The 19,171-nt window shown below is 31.5% G+C and overlaps 1 protein-coding gene across 2 annotated transcripts in view; it reads left to right on the top strand.

Annotated features, from left to right (window-relative positions):
- LOC118188827 (pituitary homeobox x-like) overlaps positions 1–13,479 on the top strand; it is a 131,855-nt gene extending 118,376 nt beyond the window's left edge. For both annotated transcript variants that reach the window (XM_035359344.2, XM_085815592.1), the window contains exon 3: positions 10,294–13,479. In XM_035359344.2, coding sequence (XP_035215235.1) covers positions 10,294–10,815 — 522 coding nt within the window. In that variant the 3' untranslated portion in view covers positions 10,816–13,479. The remainder of the gene's footprint in view (positions 1–10,293) is intronic.
- Positions 13,480–19,171: the final 5,692 nt, after the last annotated feature.

Genomic DNA, 19,171 nt, shown 5'->3' with positions numbered 1-19,171 from the left:
AATCTAAAATTTTTGAAGTCAACACGGCGCATTTAAGTTCATTTCCTTCATCGTCCAGTTTTATACGAGAAAGTGCGTCAGCTACATTGTTTTCCTTACCCGGTTTATATTTTATTGTGATATTATATTCTTGGAGTTTTAAAGCCCATCTTATTAACCTGGGCGTTAGGTTTTTCCCCGAGTAAAGTCTACCAACAGCCGCATGATCCGAAAAGACTGTTACTGGCGATTTGCCGAAATAAACTCGAAATTTGTGTACAGCCATTAATACGGCTAATGTTTCTCTTTCTGTAGCTGTATAATTCCTTTGTGTCTGATTCAATGTTTTACTAAAAAATGCCAGCGGATGGTTATTTTGCATAAGAACCGCACCCACCGCATAGTCTGACGCATCTGCTGCAATTTCCAGGTTTTCGTCCCCCTCAGGGAATTTTAAAACAGGGGCATTAATAAGCGCTTCTTTTAATCTTTCAAAAGCTGTGTTAGCTTCCGCTGTCCACGTAAACTTACCCTTTTTTCTTTTGATTACTAAGAGTGGTTCAACAATATTAGCGAAATCTTTTATGAAAGATCGATAGTAAGAACATAACCCAAGGAACGAAGAAAGTTTCTTGGCGGTGTTGGGCGGTGGGAAATTCTTAATAGCTTTTATTTTTGAATCTTGCGTTTCTATACCCTTTTGCGAAATTTTATAACCGAGATATTTAAGTTCTTTAGTTGCGAACTTGCATTTTGAGGCGTTAATTGTAAGACCGGCCTCTTTTAATAATTTAAAAACTTGTTCGAGGTCATTAATGTGTTGTTCCAACGTACTACTCGTTATAATTATATCATCTAGATAAATTAAAGTTGATTTTTCTACGACAGGCTTTAGAACAATGTCCATAGCTCTCTGGAATGTTGATGGGGCCCCACACAACCCAAAGGGCATGCGTAAAAATGCATAAGTGCCCGATTTTGTTATAAACGCGGTTTTATGTATATCTTCGGGTCTTATAGCTATTTGATAGTAGCCAGACGTTAAGTCCAAAGTAGACATATATCTTGTCGATTTGATCTGTCTAATGATCTCGTCTATAACCGGCAAAGGGTAAACTGGAAATTTGGTAATACTATTTAGTTTTCTGTAATCAATAGCAAACCTCCAAGCCCTTTTATCCGAAGGAGGAAACTCGTTCTTTTTCCTACATAGTACGCCTGGACTCACTATTTATGGGCGTTATTATTTTATTCTTTAACATCTCCTGAATATGTTCTTCGATGATTAAGTCTTTTTGTTTGTCATAACGGTATGGCTTTGTCCTACAAGGTTTTTCGGCATTTAATTGAATCTTATGTGTTATTATTTGGCAGTTTCCTGGTTTTTCTGAAAACAAATGAGAAAAATTACTCACCACTTGCTGTATTGCTTTACTTTCATGGTCATTCAGATGGCTAAGGTCCAATTCAGGTGTCTCCACAGGTTCCACCACCCTCTGGTCCATCTCCAACACCACGGAACTATCTTGAAAATTTAATTTGGCCCTCGCGGCCCTTAAAAAGTCCATACCTAAAATAAGAGAGTGTTGCAGGTCTTTCACCACAAAAATTAATACTTTGAGATTTTCCTCTTTTACCTGTAAGTTTAATGATAATTTCCCGATGCAGTGACATGTTTTTCCTTGCGCCGCTATAATTTCCGTATTTCTGGTTTTAAATAATCGTATCCTATAAAAATTCTTTTTGAAGAAATTTTCACTCATAAAATTTCCTTCTGCTCCTGTATCGATGAGGGCTTCTACTGGTACATCGCCAACCAGGACTTGTATAATTGGTAGCTGTGAGTTTTTTACGATGACCGTGTTTAAATGTCTATTTGAGGGTTTTTTTAAAACTTCCGGGGTCTGGACACTCCCTTTCACAGGCCCCTCTACTCGTTTAAAACTTTTCTTTCAATCTGTGTCTTCTGGGTACGCGGATGTTTATTTTCAAATTTTCTTTTTGGGCCTTTACCTTCGAGTTTCGATGCGTTAGCTTGATAGTTCTTTCCCCCATAAGAGCGATTTCCATTTCTGGTTTCCTCCTTCCTTCGGGCACTTTGAGAATATGTTTCCCCTCTCGCTTTTTCCGCTATTCTGCGATTTTGAAACTTCACCGCCAATTCGAAAAGTTCCTGCAATGTGCTTGGGTTTCTAATTTCAAAGTAGTCTTGGACAGCGGGTAACAATCTTGGTAATATTATTTCAATTATCTCCGCATCGGGTTTCTTTCCATACAGCATATCCGTTAGCTTGATTTTTCGTAAAATAAAGTCCGTCAATTGTGCTGTATCCCGTTGATAGAAACTATATAGTTCGGCTTCCAGCCGTGCGCGATCTTTCACTATGGGGAAGGCCTTTACTAACGATTTTTTGAAATTTTCAAATGTATATGTCTGGCTACCAAATTCACCTAGTAAAAATTTGCCTATGTTTTTCCACCATAGCGCGGCCTGTCCTCTTAGTGCTGATGTGGCGATGGCAACTTTTTGTCTTTCAGGCACAGGGTAGAGCTGAAAGTGGTTTTCTAGACCTTCTAGAAATACCGCCACCGAATTTTTTCCGTCGAAATGGACGTTTGCCTTGATTGATGCTCTCAAAGTCTGGACCAGGTATCCAAATCCTTCTAACTGAGTTGTCATTTCTTGGTGTTGTCCAGCGGCTTCCATCCAGTTTTCGGCCATTTCAGTTCGATAAGTGTTCGGGCGCCAATATAACGTTGCGCGCCTCCAACTTGCACGCAACCAAGGAGTGACTGTGAAAACAGTATAACACACAGAGTCTTGTAAAGGTTTAAGTCCCTTTTTATTCAACGTAATAAATTACAATTGCGTGCTCTTGACGCTTACAGACGGTGCCAACTCGGCAGTCAAATAAAAATAATAACCTGAAAAGAAACTAAAGACAAGATTCTAACTACGAGGCTCTCTAAAATAACTAACTCACCGCGTTTTACAATACCGCTGCTAATTCAGCAGACTTGAAGCTCACTGGAACGATTAACACTACTTCCCGCCAAGCACATAGGCCGAAACGCGGGGTCCTTCAAATTCTCGCTAACTACCTCCGCGCTCGCTAAGTAAGAATATCACACCGAACTCGTTTCCTTCTATTTAAATCAGAATACTTCCGCTGATAATTTGAATGCTTGCGCGTTCTACTCAAATTTACATATTCTGGCATTGGCAGTTCCAGGGGAAAGTAAGGCTTGACAGGAAAGATAGTTTAAACTTAAAATAAATGTTAGTTAAAATAAATATAAACCCTACATGTTAATTAAATGATATAAAAGACTAGGTTTTGAATTTTTTTATCTCCATTATCTCTGCAGTGAAAACGGAAATACTACTTTTGTTATTCAAAGCATAGGTAAGTTAAAATTTATAGTAAAATCATTGTATTTATATTAAAATATAATTGTAGTTTCTTTGCGCTGCCTGCAGTCCCATCCCATTGGTTCTTTCCAGAGGTCCATGTGTTGATAAAGTGTTGAAAAAAATCGTTAGTACTGTTTTTCAAATTAGTGTAATATTTTTCATTTGTATTAAAAACGTTTTACGTTATTTTAAAAGCCAATACTTTTCTTTCATTTCCAGGTACCTCCTACTAAAATCATTCTTGAAGCAAATGAAGAAAATGCCTGAATTTCCATTTCTTTTTAGTCCAAAGGGGCTTTGTCCCTGAATTATTGTTTTCATTTTGCGATTTTGCGTTGAAAACTTTAAAAGGCTGTAACACTTTTCAAATAGTTGCCACCAAATACTATCGCCTGTATTATATTTTAAGAAATTAAATAATGAAGAATCTGCATAAATGTATGTATGTTTCTCACATAGTGATAAAACAACGGTACCTAGTACCATCCTATTTTGAATGACGTAATCCTACTGCGAATATAAGCATATGAAAGCCCAAATTTGAAATTTGGAGTTTGTTTTATCATCGATTTCATATTTTGTAACACTTTAATGAATTTTTGAATAGCAACGTTTATTTTGAAACAGTGTAATACTTCTTTGGCGAAATGAAGCAACTCCAATGATGGAACACAGCAATAACTTTTAGTTAACACTCAAAAAAATGGCGACATACAAACAAGAAAAGAAAACACATTCTATCATTTAAAAATAAATTGCATTCTTCGTGCGAGAGTCGCACGTGGCACTCGAGTCTGGTTTCAAATATTGCCATTAACAAATACCTTAATGTTCATCTATTTAAATTATTTAAACTACAAGATTTTAATAATATGTAAAGCTGTTACAACCTCTCCCCCAACGGAGAGACTTTACCGAAGGGAAAAGTTCTGTAAAATTCGAAAGTAGACAAGCTCGTCTTGCTCAAATGCTTAAAGAGAAAAGATAACTTCTCTCATAAGTTTCCAAATTTCAGGCCAAAATTTTTAAGTTTTAAACAAATATTTTTATACCACATTTAAGTAGAAAAAGATGCAAAATGATCAAATTAGTCTTCCTTTTTTCCTTGACGGCGCCTAGATTTTTTCCATGGTGGACCAGTTCCTCGGCTATAATTCACAGCAAAGCATTTCCTCAGTTCATCTGTGCCTTTTGGATAATATTCATTTGTCATTTGCTTTCGACAATTGTTTTCTTCGTCTATTAGTAGTGGCTTTGATATTAAATCAAAAGCCGAAAGATGATGATAACGCTGCATTGCAAAATGATTCTCAGTATTAATTTCTTCATCGTTTTTCAAATTTTCGCGAAAATCTTCCACGTTTAATTCCGGTGATTTAACTTCTTCAAAGATATCTCTGGATGCTTTATTTTCTTCTTTCATCGGTTCCAAGATCTTCTCTTCAGCTATTTTTCTTTTCTTTAGAGCTCTAGTAGAGACAGCATTAACCTGGTGAGGACAACTATCAGGTTCCTTTCCTTGTTTATTCAACAGTGCAAAAGTTCGATTGCCTAATAAATACCTTCCTTTGTCGAGTTCATTTCTAATAATGGCAGCCTTAGTTATTACTCGCCCAAGATCGCAATTTAGTTCGATCTCAGCCAATGGTAAACAGGTTGGATTCAAGTCTAATGGTTGTTACACCCACACATTTTCACCTGTCAGCATTTCCAGCGTGATGTATTTGCGACAAACTATATCAATACTAGCACCTGAATCCCTTAATATAGGAATTTTATGACCATTTACGTAACCCATACCAGTATAAGGTAATAGAAATTTATCATCTGGTTTTGCACTAATTCTGTTAAGATTAGCAGGAGATTCAGTACTATTCTTAAGTTTTGGACATTGGGGTCTTAAATGTTGATAGGACCCACACTGATAGCATTGTGGCGTCTTTCGTTTTCAATATTTATCATCTGAACGTGGACTTCTAGGTCTATGAAACAAGCTTTGCGTATTAAATCCTGATGACAATTTTTTTTTCAGTTTTATTTTTATTATCTGAACTCAATTTACCTTGAGTTAGTGCATTGTATCTTTCTTTCTGCCGATCCACTACAGGCCTCTTTTGAAAGTTTCCGCAAACGTTTTCATAGGCATCAAGTTTTTCAGCTAATTTTTTCGATGAAATCATCTCTACCCATTCATCAAGAAAATGATCTCGAATTTCAGGAGGAACTCGACGTTTAAGTTGGTCAAGCACCATCAAATCTAGCAACTGATCAAAAGTCTTAACTCCTAGACCAGTCACCCATTCCTTGCAATAATTTTCTATTTCATAATTGAAATCCACCCATGTGGATTCGGTACTCTTTTGATGTTTCATAAATTTCTGCCTAAACTTTTCCGGGCTTAGTTTAAACCGTCTTAACAATAAATTTTTCACATGTTCATAGTCTTTAGCTTTATCGGAGAGTTCTCTAGCTATTAACTGAGTTACTTCGTAAGGAAGTAGTCCTAGTAAATGAGATACAAATTCTTCTTTATCAATTTTAGCCCATTCTGCTTGCCTTTCAAAAAATAGCAAATATAGACTGATATCTCCTTTCTTGTCATCGAATTTCTGCATACGGTGACGCAGCTCCGTTTTCGGCCGGATCTGTCCGGTATTTTGAGACTTTGTCTCTGCTTCAAGTCTTAATCTCTCTAATTCATACTGTTCGTTCCTTCTCCGCTCTTCTGCTTCTTCCTGTCTCCTACGTTCTTCTCTTTCCTCCCTCTCTTTCCGTTCTTCTCTTTCCTCTCTCTCTTTTTCTCTTTTCTCCCTCTCTTTCCGTTCTTCTATTATTGTGTCCAAGACTCCTTTGACGAATACTTCATCATAATCACTACTTTCAACAATTTTCTGTTTTAAATCTACTATTTTCATATCTGCAGTCACATGAACTCCCAGTTCAGCCGCGAGATTTTGCAAATCTTCCTTACGAGCTCTTCCCAAGTAGGACATTTTTTTATGTTTAAAATTAACGAACACTGTGTTCTTTATATTTCCTCAAAATAGCTCAATTCAATTACTTTAGTTAATTAATGCAGTCAGGAATCACGAAATTAAATGCACTTTGTTAAGTACGTATACCTCAAAAATGAAATATTTAATTATATGAATTTCATTCTCTGTACCACATTAATTGTGATTAAAATAAGAATAATAACATAGAGCAATATATATATCTACCGTCTGGACAACTAAAATGAATATTAAATATAATATCAAATACGGTAATAAAATAAGACAATTTGTTATTAACAGGAAGTAATAATCTGGTATCACTAATATTGCGTTCAGTGATGAACTAATAACATAAAGCAATTCTATATAAACATTAAGTAATAATCTGGTATCACTAATATTATGTTCAGTGATGAACTAATAAAATAAAAATACGCACGATTATTCGATCTCGGTCAGTGCCTCCAAAATAATTAAGACTGTAATACTTCTTTGGCGAAATGAAGCAACTCCAATGATGGAACACAGCAATAACTTTTATTTAACACTCAAAAAAATGGCGACATACAAACAAGAAGAGAAAACACATTCTATCATTTAAAAATAAATTGCATTCTTCGTGCGAGAGTCGCACGTGGCACTCGAGTCTGGTTTCAAATATTGCCATTAACAAATACCTTAATATTCATCTATTTAAATTATTTAAACTACAAGATTTTAATAATATGTAAAGCTGTTACAACAGCAACATTTATTTTAGTGATAAAATACCATTTAACTAAAAGTGAGAATTATTTTTCCTTTTACTTCAAAAGCATCTTTTTGTTAGAAAACTGTTTTAAAATGATATAAATATATAGTTGCGGCTTTTTTATCTCCTGAATTTTAACTTTCCTTTCTTAGTATACGACGTTTGACTACTTTTTATTTTTATTAACCACCGCATGGTAACTATTCGTGGAAAGAAAATAAAATTTATGTATATTTCTCACAATATTGCTGTCCTCCTACATATAATTTTAAAGTTTTATTTGTGTAGAAGTTTAAATCAACGTCCTTTCAAACTCTACTAGACTGATAAGCGAATTATCGCTAAAGTAACATAAGCTGAAATTCCATTTCGTGATAAAATAGTCAGAGACTGCAAAAGATAATCTACGAGCTAGTTCAAATATTTTAACGGCGCGTTTTATTGTCGGCTAGAGAAATAACTAAAGCTGGGATATTCCCTGGCAGAGCTGGGTGATCAAGCATAAACTGTAGGCAAAACAGCCAAAAGCTCTAACTTAAAACATTCAAAACCCTCTATTTAAATACTCCACCATTTAATTTGTATTGTATTAGACTAAGCAGAAGTTGCAGTAAACGTTTTCAATTATAAAATTTGGTTTATTTAACATAAAATATCTTGTACACTTTCAGATGCACTTATTTATGTAGGGGGGATTGTAATAAAAGCCTTTAGTAATCGAACATCTTACTTTTTGTGACAAATTAACTTTATTAAGCTTCTTAAAATTAGCTGCCAAGCTATTTGCATTAAGTATTCTTTCAGTACACATATTTCTTTAGAAAGAGTTTCTTTCCTTTCATTTTAAAAGTGTTATTCATTTTCTCATTTGTTTTTTATTCTGTGTTAATTAATATAGATTTTGTTCTTCAAGCTGTGACTGCTTCATAATATAATTTTAATTAAATGACTTGTGTCGTGGATTATCGAAGAAGACTCTTTGCTAATTAAGCAAATTTTTAACGTCATAATATAGATTGAATTGTCCCTTGTGGCTACGGTTTGAGAAAATGTATAACCTATTTTATACCAGTGCAATTAAATTAAAAAGAACTATATTTAAGCATAAACTATACTACACTACCGCAGCTAAATGTCCTACTGAAAATTTTATATTAAATATTGTATTAATTATCCTTTCTTCTATTTTAATTAAATAGTAATCATCTATAATTTTGCATTCAGAGGATATTGTTTATCCGTTATACATACTTAAGGAAAATACGTATTGGTAAAGAAAATATATTTTAGAAAACAAAAAAAGTTTAATCAGAAAAATTTCTTGCATTTTAATACACATAGTGTATATATAAATAGTATAGTGTATATAAATGTATACATGTATACATAAATAGTAATAGTGCATACATAAATGTTTATATTTAATTCTAAAGTGCAAAAGTTTCTTTATTTTCATGTAAAGTGAAGTTATTAGCTCACAAAATGAAATATGAGGATTGGCAGAAATTTAGTGAATTTGAGGATTATCATAATGCAGTGAAAAAGAACAAGGCAATATAATTAAAATTATGGAAGGAAAAATGTTCTGTGTTTCTTAGAGACTCTAGAATAGATTCTTAATATTTTTAATTTAACTATTTATCTTAAAACTTAAACTGTTTATCTTAAAAGAAAGGAAGTCGATTAACTACATTTGTCAAGCATTAAAGTGACAACAATATTCAGGGCTGGAGGAAGCGGATTTGCGAGGCCATCACTATAGACAGTGAACTTCTTTTTAAAGAAAGCACTTCATCGATTCACCTTTATATCAATTTTTATTTTAAAACAGGAAATATGCAGTTATGCAAGCATATTTAACACATTTTTTTAGCAATGAAACTGACTTTAGTCAGGGATGAGCAAATTTTAACGGCTCGCATTTTATCTTATCATATTCCATTTATATGCTGTGTTAACAGAAAATACAAATAATTATGTATATGAAAACATCAAATAATGATAATAATAAAAACCTCATTTGGATTGAAATCAATTACAATAATAATAATGGATAGACACTGAAAATGAAATATCTGAACCATGAAATATCATCGAAATTAAATCAAAATATTATTAGTTACCAGAAATATTCAGAATTAGTTAATAATTCAGATACGGAAAAAACATAAATTATGAATTATTACAAGATACTTCGAAGATTTCATTGTTATTATAAGAATAGTAATGAAAGTAAATTTGGAAGTTCCAGCCAACTATTAATGATAAATTAGAAGCAGTGTTTTACAGAAAACTGGTCATTCTTGGAAAAAATGTGATTATTTCTAAAAGAGGTAATCTAGGTAAATTTAGAAAAGTGTATATTATAACAAAAAATGGTAGATGCGGAGGCGATGTCAATGGCTAATTTATTCTTTCAGCGTAAATTTCTATTTTCACATTCTGTTACACACTTCATACTTGCTGAGGATGAGTCTCGTAAAAGGTTGATTATTAAAATTTAGCAACATTTTGGGCAGGAATACAGCAAATTTGATATTCATGAAAAATTTCCTGAAATAGCATCACCTCAAAACTCGAAATGATTTGTCTCTGTCCTTGGCAGGAACTAAAATGTGTTTGTTTTTATCACCGCCGAGGATTAAAATTAAAGATTTATGAAATCGTTGTTCTAGTTTTGGGATTATTTTGAAGGGTAGTAACAAAAACGAAAGACATGGTTTTAAGTTCTGCTACGCGATGTGTGATTAAAAAGGATAAATTAAAAACTCAAAACCCTTGTGAAAATATCTAATAGTTAAAATTTTCGAGCATATCAATTTTGTTTGAAATAATTTTGATTTAACTTGAAAATATTCTAAGTAGAGAATTATATTTTTCTTTAGTTTCAAGTACAGCTTTATTGCTCGATTCCTGCTCCCTGTAAAACTTAACTATACGGCTTATTTTGTGATTATTAAAGAAAATTATTCACCAGATTTGCTCTCAAAGTTTGCAGGCAGTCTTGATTTATATTGAATGTTGTACATTTTTTAAATAAATTAGTTTAAACAGCTCTTCAAATAGCTATTCAAAATTATTTCAATAAAACATTTGGGAAATAAATAGTGCTTTTGAATTTTATGATTCTACTGAGCAATTCTTTGTTTCAGGTCTGGTTCAAGAATCGAAGAGCAAAATGGAGGAAACGTGAAAGAAATGCTGCGGCCGAGCTAAAGAACGGCTTCGGTAGTCAGTTCAATGGTCTTATGCAACCTTTTGATGATGGTTTGTATCCAGGCTATTCCTCGGGATACAATTGGGCGGCCAAGGTGCCTAGTCCTCTGGGCGGCAAGAGCTTCCCTTGGCCCTCTCTTAATTCCGTCAACCCTTTAGGACAATGTTTCAACCCATCCACGCCTCCAGGCATCTCCACCGCCAGTATTGTGCCATCCGTCAGTATGGCAGCGGGGGCAAGCAGCGCGGCCGCTCCTTGTCCTTACGCCACACCTACACCTCCTTACGTTTACAGAGAACAGTGCCCTACTATGACCTCCAGTATAGCTTCGCTTAGGCTGAAAGCGAAGCAACATACGGCTGCTGGGTTTGGAACTTACGCAGGTGGGGTGTCTCCTCGCCAGACACCAACGTTATCACCCTGCCAATATGCCGCTGTTGAAAGACCTGCTGTATAGTACCCAACCACACTATATGCACAGCATTCCTGTAAGCCCAGAACTAGAAGTAAATGTGAATTTATTCTTCGCTTCTCATATGACAGACACGTAAAATGTGCAAGAAAAACGCAAATTACTTCCTTTAAGTATCCGGATACAAAAGATACTCATTTGCGAAGTTTCTATTGAGTGACAGGCATCCTGTTAGAAACAAAGAATTTACTGACCATTCTTATGACCATTGAGCAAAATGTACAGTATGATAAAATTACCATATACACACTTCGAAGAATATTTCATGCACAATACTCACGAAGAAGAGCCACAAATTGTTGAATGAGGATTTAAGAACTTCAATTTATAGTGGATATGTTGGACATTCTCAAAAGCCTATATTCAAATATGGTTGCCAAATGGAAATGCTGTTATTATTATTAGTATGTCCATTTGCTTAGTAAGTTTTATGATCCAAGATAAAACAGAATTCATGAATTGTTATTGCTGCAAAAAAACTTTCTTTTTAAATGAAGGAAATGTATCGAGTTTTAGTGAACTAATTTTAAGCTTTAAAATGTAGAAGAAATTCTTTCTTGTTTGCATTCCTTTACGTATTAAAATAAAAAAATCCTATTTAATTATTATTTTATTACCTGGATTTAACTCCTTAATCAATTTTATTAAAAAAGATTGACTTACTATACATTAAAAATTTAATTTAAAAGAAGGCATTAGTTTAATAAGCTACTAAAAGTTTGTTGTAGAAAATATTTTTAAAAAGCGTTTTATTACTGTGTTTTGAAAAAACTTTGTTTATGATAATGTATGAATGAAAGCAATGCATTGAATCTGTAAATTATATTTATTAATTTAAATTTATTTTTATACGCACATTATGCGACTGTTGTTATCTTTTCTTACTAATCTATAAACTCTTTCCTAGTGGTAATTTTGGAAAACTTAAAATGCTTTGCATATTTCAGAGTAAATGCGATAAATGTCAAAAAAATTTTATTGCTCACAAAAACAGTTATCGGTAACAATAAATGGAATACAGTTAATTTTGCTATTAAGTCAGATTAAAAGGCAGTAAAAATAATTATCAAGAAAATTTTAATTACATATTTTGCCATATTTATATAAATTTTGAAAACCCTTTGAAATTTTATTCCTCTACATTGGAAACTCACACAATCAAATGAAACTATAGAGGAAAACTACAATGTTTAATTCTAACTTTATAATTATTGTTCATTTGACATATCAGGATATCTGGTATATATTTTAAAATGGTATATAAACATAGTTTTAAATATACAAATTTGATTATTACCTTACAAAATTTCTACGCAATAAGATAGTTTACAGATAAAGAACTGTGCTGAAATTTTAGGTGTTCAGATTGTTAGCTACGTAATATAACTGAAGGCATACGTATTAACGTATGCGTTAATACGTTAATACGTATGCCTTCAATAAAACTAATTATATAATGCTAAATTACTTTTTTAAAAATCTTCCTGTTTTTCAGAAGCTGGCAACTCTCCAGTCATAAAAACATTCAGGTTTGTGTTTGCTGGACAAAATAATTTTATGTTTCTAAATTTCAAGTTTCAATTTTCCTTCAATAATTCTTACGCATTTAACTTGCATTCAGTATTATTATGGCTAGTCAAATTTTAAATGGACAGCTCATAAGTAAAATGTAGCATTTTGTCATAGTAAATCGTTACTGATTATTAAAAATTAAAAACATTATTTCTAAAAACTTTAAATTTTAAAATATTAATAGTAAAATAAATAATAAAATAGTTGTAACAATGGACAAAAAATTAGAAAGAAAACAGTCTGTTAAAAATTTAAATATGATTTCAGTACTTCTCTTTTAGAATCTACTTATAGTTTACATGATTGTAAACACCAATAAGCACTTTTTGCACAAAATAGCTGTGAATGTATTGTTTATTTAAATTCAATTATTAAGGTACACAAATACTCATTTTAGATTCTAAAAAACTTGTTAAAAAATTAAATTTTATTTTCCTTAAAGTTTTAGCTGCTATAAATCAGCTATGTTCAAAATATGAATTCCATCTTTTGGGTAAATCCTATAATATTAAATTAAAAAACAATATTTTATGAAAACATTTAAACTTAAAAATAAAAGTGTCGTAAAAAGAAGTTTCACTAAAGAAAATATAACTTTTCCATACATTATTTGAAGCAACACATAAAAGATAAAAAATTATCGCTACCAATTCTGTTAAAAGTAAGATGGTAAAAACCCTAAATGGCTTTTTGTAATAGTTTTTTCTGCATATTCGTATTTTAACCCTAGTTTCAAATGATTGCTAAGAACTGCAACATGAAATGTGCTTTGCATGTGCTATTTTTCCATTTAGAACAATTTTCAAAAATATTTTTTTAATAATTAAAATAGCTCAAATACTTGTTCGTAAGAAAACAAATGTATTCTGTCAGTTTCTGTGACAAATATTGCTGATTTTTAAGGAAGCTTAGTATTATTTATTTATTTTCTAAATAAAAAATAGTACAAAAGAGCTTCACAAAAGGCCCACAGTCAAATATATGAATACGAGCATACACACACACATATATATGAGCGACAGCTCCTGGTAACTTTTTGGCGAGTTCACTACAATATATCTTCTTATTATTTCATAATTTTTGCAGCATATTGCGCAAAATATTTTTAAGACCAAATAGGTCTTACAACACAATGCTTATTAGCTTTTCAATTTCAATTTTATATATATACATATATATATATATGTAATAATAAAAGCAAAGGAAATGACGGAACACTGTAGATGCGTGATTAGACCCATATTGAAGAAGATTTTGATTGCGTAGTATGCTAGTAATGCCAACTTGGTAACATCTAAAGAACTTGGCAGTCGAGGCAGTTTTAATTCCATTTTTATTTCCAATTGATATTTGTGGCCACAATCACTTGGCACTCTAGTCGTGCCTTTCCACAGAAGATTTACATTTCTGATATTGTTGAGATAGAAAGCAAGCCAGCGAAATTACATCTTAGCAGAGTAGAGGGCAAAAGCTGAAGTGCGTAGTTATGAAAGATGGAAGCACGCGAAGAGAAAAGTTTTGGTTTACAAGGTCAGTTTCAGTTCTTAATTATTACGTCATCAGAGTTGCGCGGGCCATAGAGTGATCTAGAAATGACGCAATGCAGAGAAGTTATTACGATTTAGAATAAAGAGGAAGAATTAATGTTTTTAGTTATTCTGATTCATATAATTTTATCTTACATATATATATATATATATATATATATATATATATATATATATATATACTTTTAATAATACATAAAAAAAATTTTAAACTTTAAGAAAAAATATACGCACAGTAATTTTTGTATCAAAGAAAAATTTCGAATTCAAACTCCACTGGGCAAAAATAAAGTAATAGTTCACTTATGGCTCCTAAGTTTTGATTGAGGCCTTTTAGGAATTTCTGTCATCATCGTTTCTGAGTAGCGCATGCTTGCACTGATGCACACAAATGGCCAAATTAGAGTTCATATGTTTCTTTCGCAAACATCTGAAATCTTTCTAATAACTAGATACAAAGCTCTGAAAAAGAAATATAAAGATAAGCTTTTAATTTCCTGCATATTTCGTTCGCGCATTGTTTCAGCACTTCTACAAGAGGAACTATATTCCTTCAATTAGCAGATTTGAAGTCCATAACATTTAAAAATATTTTAAATCAACTGAAATTAAGTGTAGGCAAATTATGATTTTAAAATATTGATTACTATATTTAAGATCATAAATACAAATACGAAACTCAGTAAGAATATATTAGGATTAAGTACAATTAAAATGTGAAATTTATTAGTTATGTTTGTTATTTTATAATGCTGAATGTTCCTTGAGCTAAGAACAGTTTTCATTTTTAGTGACGGATAAATTTAGGATTAACTATTCAAAAGTGCAGTGCACTTTATCTTGCAGCATTGCAAAAAAAAAAAAAAAAAAAAGTATAAGAATACGTGATTAAAATACAAATGACTATGAAACATTAAAAATTTTGAAAATTAATTATTTTGTTTTCAATTTATTTACTTAATTGTATAAAAAATATCATGATCATAAAAACTGTTCTGTAAGATAGTCAGTACTTTATATTTTTTGTTTTTAAGCTTATAAATAGTTATACTAGTCTAGATACGATTATTTTCCTTCGCAATGTACTCTAAATAACGTGCATAGCATTGGTCATCATTCATTAACATAACTATTAAAACAGCTACATGATTAAAAATAGCCAATTACTTTTTCTTTGTAAATTTAAAAACTAAAAAAAGGATATTATTACTTTTGTATATAAACCAAACTATTTTACATCTGATCAAAGTGCTGAATTATATCTGAAACCAATAAATTTTTAGCAATTCAGATGCGACACATACAGCAGATGACAGACTTTTGCACTAATCGCTCACGATTTGCAACTAGATTACAACTAGATACAGTCTTTTCTCATGTCACGAAATTCGGGATGATTGTACGTCGGACTTCAGTAGCATGAGACAGTTTAATACTCACCAATTTTCTTATCTAAGGCAGTTCAGTCGAATCATATGAATGCTTTGAGTAGCTAAATTACGAAAATAGTAAACATTGCACATTTAATTATGCATTAAAGCAGAAAAACATGAACATTAAGCAATGAAATATAAATAAACCATTTCTTAGTTACCGAAAATAAAACCCCAAAATATTGATTAAAGCATTAAAAGTACCCAAATCTGAATTTAAATGAAAAAGAGAAAGGAAAGGATTTTTCGAGTATAATATTTTTTATGACTGTGAAATCTAAACTTTGATTCTTGATCTGCAGTTAAATGGCATGAAGTTACTGAATGTTTTTCTCTTATTTTATTCCTGGCAGGCTCTATTATTTTAGTTTTCAGGTGGATTCGAAGCATGCGATGAATATTTACCTTGACGGACTGTCTTCGTAGAGCAATTTTTTAAAGAAAACTGTCTCATATGTACGATACACAAGGAAGAAATTCTATGCAGATTTTAAATAAATTCAAAATAGCGATTGGGCCCAAATTTTAACATTTCTTACTTCTCTTCTGGAAGGAATTTTTTTTCTTCTTTTCTTTTCTTCTTCTTTTCTGGAATGTTTTTTTCAATAATAAATGAAAGTCATTAAATTTGTTAAACGAAATCGATTTTACGTTTTCTAATTTTATGCACTGTAATACTTGAGAGAAAGGTAAGTCACCATTTTAATTTCAGTCACCCAATTTCACTCTATAGTTTGTAAAAATAATCACAATGGTGTCTCCTTTCATGAAGCAAGTGAGTTGGTGGCTGCATTGTACATATCAACGTTGATGTTCGCGTGATTTATACAAAATGTGTCCCAAATATTGTCGATTTGTAACATATTGCACTCATGTAAAATATATATATTGTACAAATAAAAGATATGGTGTTCATGAATATTTATCGTCTTGTTTTCATTTAATAGCAGAATTAACGGCACGAGTAACGCAATAAAACTATAAATTTTTGTCTTTTCACAGGTACATAAATTCATTCCTTGAACAGTTAGTTGTCAAATATGTAGCATCACAACCTTTAACAGATTCTTGACCAGCTTCCATCTTTCTTAAACGAATTTTATCTCTTATTTAATGGACTCTTGACTCGATTTAATCTCTACTTTGAATGTAGCAAAGGCGGTGCTACTTTGGTAGACGGTTGTACGGATTTTGGCGAGCGATACGACTTATGATAAACCCATTGCTGGACAAGTTATTTATGGTAACCGATACTTTGTCGTCATTTTATTTTAAAAATAACGCGTTTTATTATGCATAAATTCCGTGTTTTAAATATTATTTATGGCTTCTAAATATTACAAATCAATTTAATTTTGTACTTTTATTTGAAATAAATGTTTATTGTTTATGATATTTTATATAATTTTATGTTGTGGATGATGTAATCAATGACGTCACCTTGCTTTAAAAATAATTGGTTTTAATATCTATAAATTTAATCTAATGTTTTAAACATTATTTATGGCTGTTAAATATTAAATTACAATTTAATTTTGCATTTTTAACTGATTTTATTATTATGATTATTTAAATAATTTTAATTCTATGCGTGATGTAATCAGCTCCCTGATTGGTTACAGAATATTTGTGCATTAACGAACTGTAATCAGCTCCATGATTGGTTACTGAATATTTGTGCATTACCGCGCCATTTTAAAATTTTATTATTCATTTCTTCGAATTCCTTAGATTTCATAGCGAACGGATATGTCCTTTACAAAGATTAATGTTGTTATTGGTAAGTACCAAAACTTATTGGGATCAAAAAATTGTCCTTTGAGACCTTATTTTGGCCAACCTGGATTTCCTAATCAAAGATTTATTTATAAATTCTTAGAATGGTCAGAGGTTTTAAATTTTTGGAGAAACCTCGCTAATTGCTTCTTCAATGAAGTGCGAGAAATGTGGATCACAGATGAAGATCATTAAAAGAGCCGATTCTGAGGACGGCCGTATATGATCTTGTGGTCAATAACCGCTATAACGGTAAAAAAAAAAAAAAAAAAAAAAAAAAAAAAAAAATATTAGACATTTCTCCTTTTTTACCGGCAATAAACTTCTAATTGCTGTCATTTTAGCTCTAGTGTACGAAGCATTCTTATTTACTTATTTTAAAGTTAAGTAATATTTTAATTCTTTTAATCGTTGGTATGATGGTTTTTAATTCGATATTCAATTTAAATAATACTTTAATCCAGTTAAACGTTGGTGCAATGTTATTATAGCTGTGTTTTTATTCTATTTCTTCGCTATAAGAAAGTAATAATTTAACCTTACTTTAGTATTTTATACTCGTAGTAAATGTATTTATTTATATTTGCCTTAAAAAACAACGTTTTCAACAACAATTAATCCATTATTTTTAACGATATTTATTTTTTAACGATTTATTTTTTAACGATTTTATTTTTTTTACAAGTTTTGAATACTTTACTATGCGTAAAATACGTAAAAACAGCGTTTTTCAAGATGGCTGACGATTGTAAAAACCGCGCCAACAATTGCGCCGAAGTAAATCCCCAAAAATTCGTGCAACCGTCTACCAAAGTAGCACTGCAAAGGCTGCCAGCAGGTGTCTTAATTTCATTTTCATCGCTCTTCTCATTGGTATTCAATACCACTTCTGACGCCAAGAAGTGTTGCGTACGTACGGGTTCGTAATAGATTGAATGCACAAGTCTGACAATAGATTAAAATTTATTCTTATCAAAAGAATATATCAGAACCCTGGAATTTTCCTCAGAGTTATTTGTATAAATATTCACAATATCACGCAATATAATCAGCAGTTATACTTCAAACTGCTAAAATCTATAAATACAACGCAATAAAAGCGCATCTAAATAGAAAGCTAACTCGGATTTCTCAATTCACGCGGAGATAGGAACTCGCAACAACAGTAACTAAGCAACTGAACTCAAACGCTCTCTCTCCGGCTTTTTACAGTTCTCAACCGGTCGAGAGAAATTTTTAGTACTTTCTTCTTCTCGAGATTTCTGGAAAGCTGAGAGAAAAAGAGGTTGCAATAACGGTTACAGTCAATATAATGGTCAATTACATTTATTCGAAATCAATACAAATTACCGAGACCTCCATTTACTCAGTGTTAAATGCACATGCTCCTGTATTTTTACTTTTCTGGCATAGCCGTTCTCTTATAATTTGTGTCGCGCTGCATTGCACGGGGAAAAGCAAGTTTAATTATCATTCTACTAAAATTACCTTTCTAATTACAAAATTCGTAACAGTATAAAATAATCATATTCCATTGTAGCATATTTACTGTTTAACAGAATTGTGGTATAAACTTTATCAAATTTTACGTTATTTGTCAGATGTCTTGTTGCAGAAAATATGCAGTTCAAAACAAATATATTTGCTTGTAAATAGAGATTTTTAACACCTTTAAAATTATTTAAAGATGAAAACCCGAAGTTCACTTTATCTAGCTGTATCTGTAAAAGCACAAAAAAAGCATGAATCATTCAAGGTTTTGTAATACTTGAATTCCCTTCTACTATACGTACTTTTAATTAGTACTAAGTTTAATTCGTGAGAAACATTAAATATATTCCGTACTAATTAAACTATATTAAGTTATTATTAATATTAAATTAATTAATTTTTATTATATTAAATTATTAACTATTAATTAAATTATTTACATAACTATTTACATATCTACATTATAACTAATTAAACTATCTAAAATTAAAACTAAGGTAATTACCAGAAGTATATTACTGT

Source organism: Stegodyphus dumicola, chromosome 4, assembly GCF_044657685.1.
Source record: "Stegodyphus dumicola isolate Sdum_Otavi_A_Nest chromosome 4, ASM4465768v1".
Lineage (NCBI taxonomy): Eukaryota > Metazoa > Arthropoda > Arachnida > Araneae > Eresidae > Stegodyphus > Stegodyphus dumicola.
Note: the sequence above shows the minus strand (reverse complement) of the source record. Positions and strands in the feature narration are given on the sequence as shown.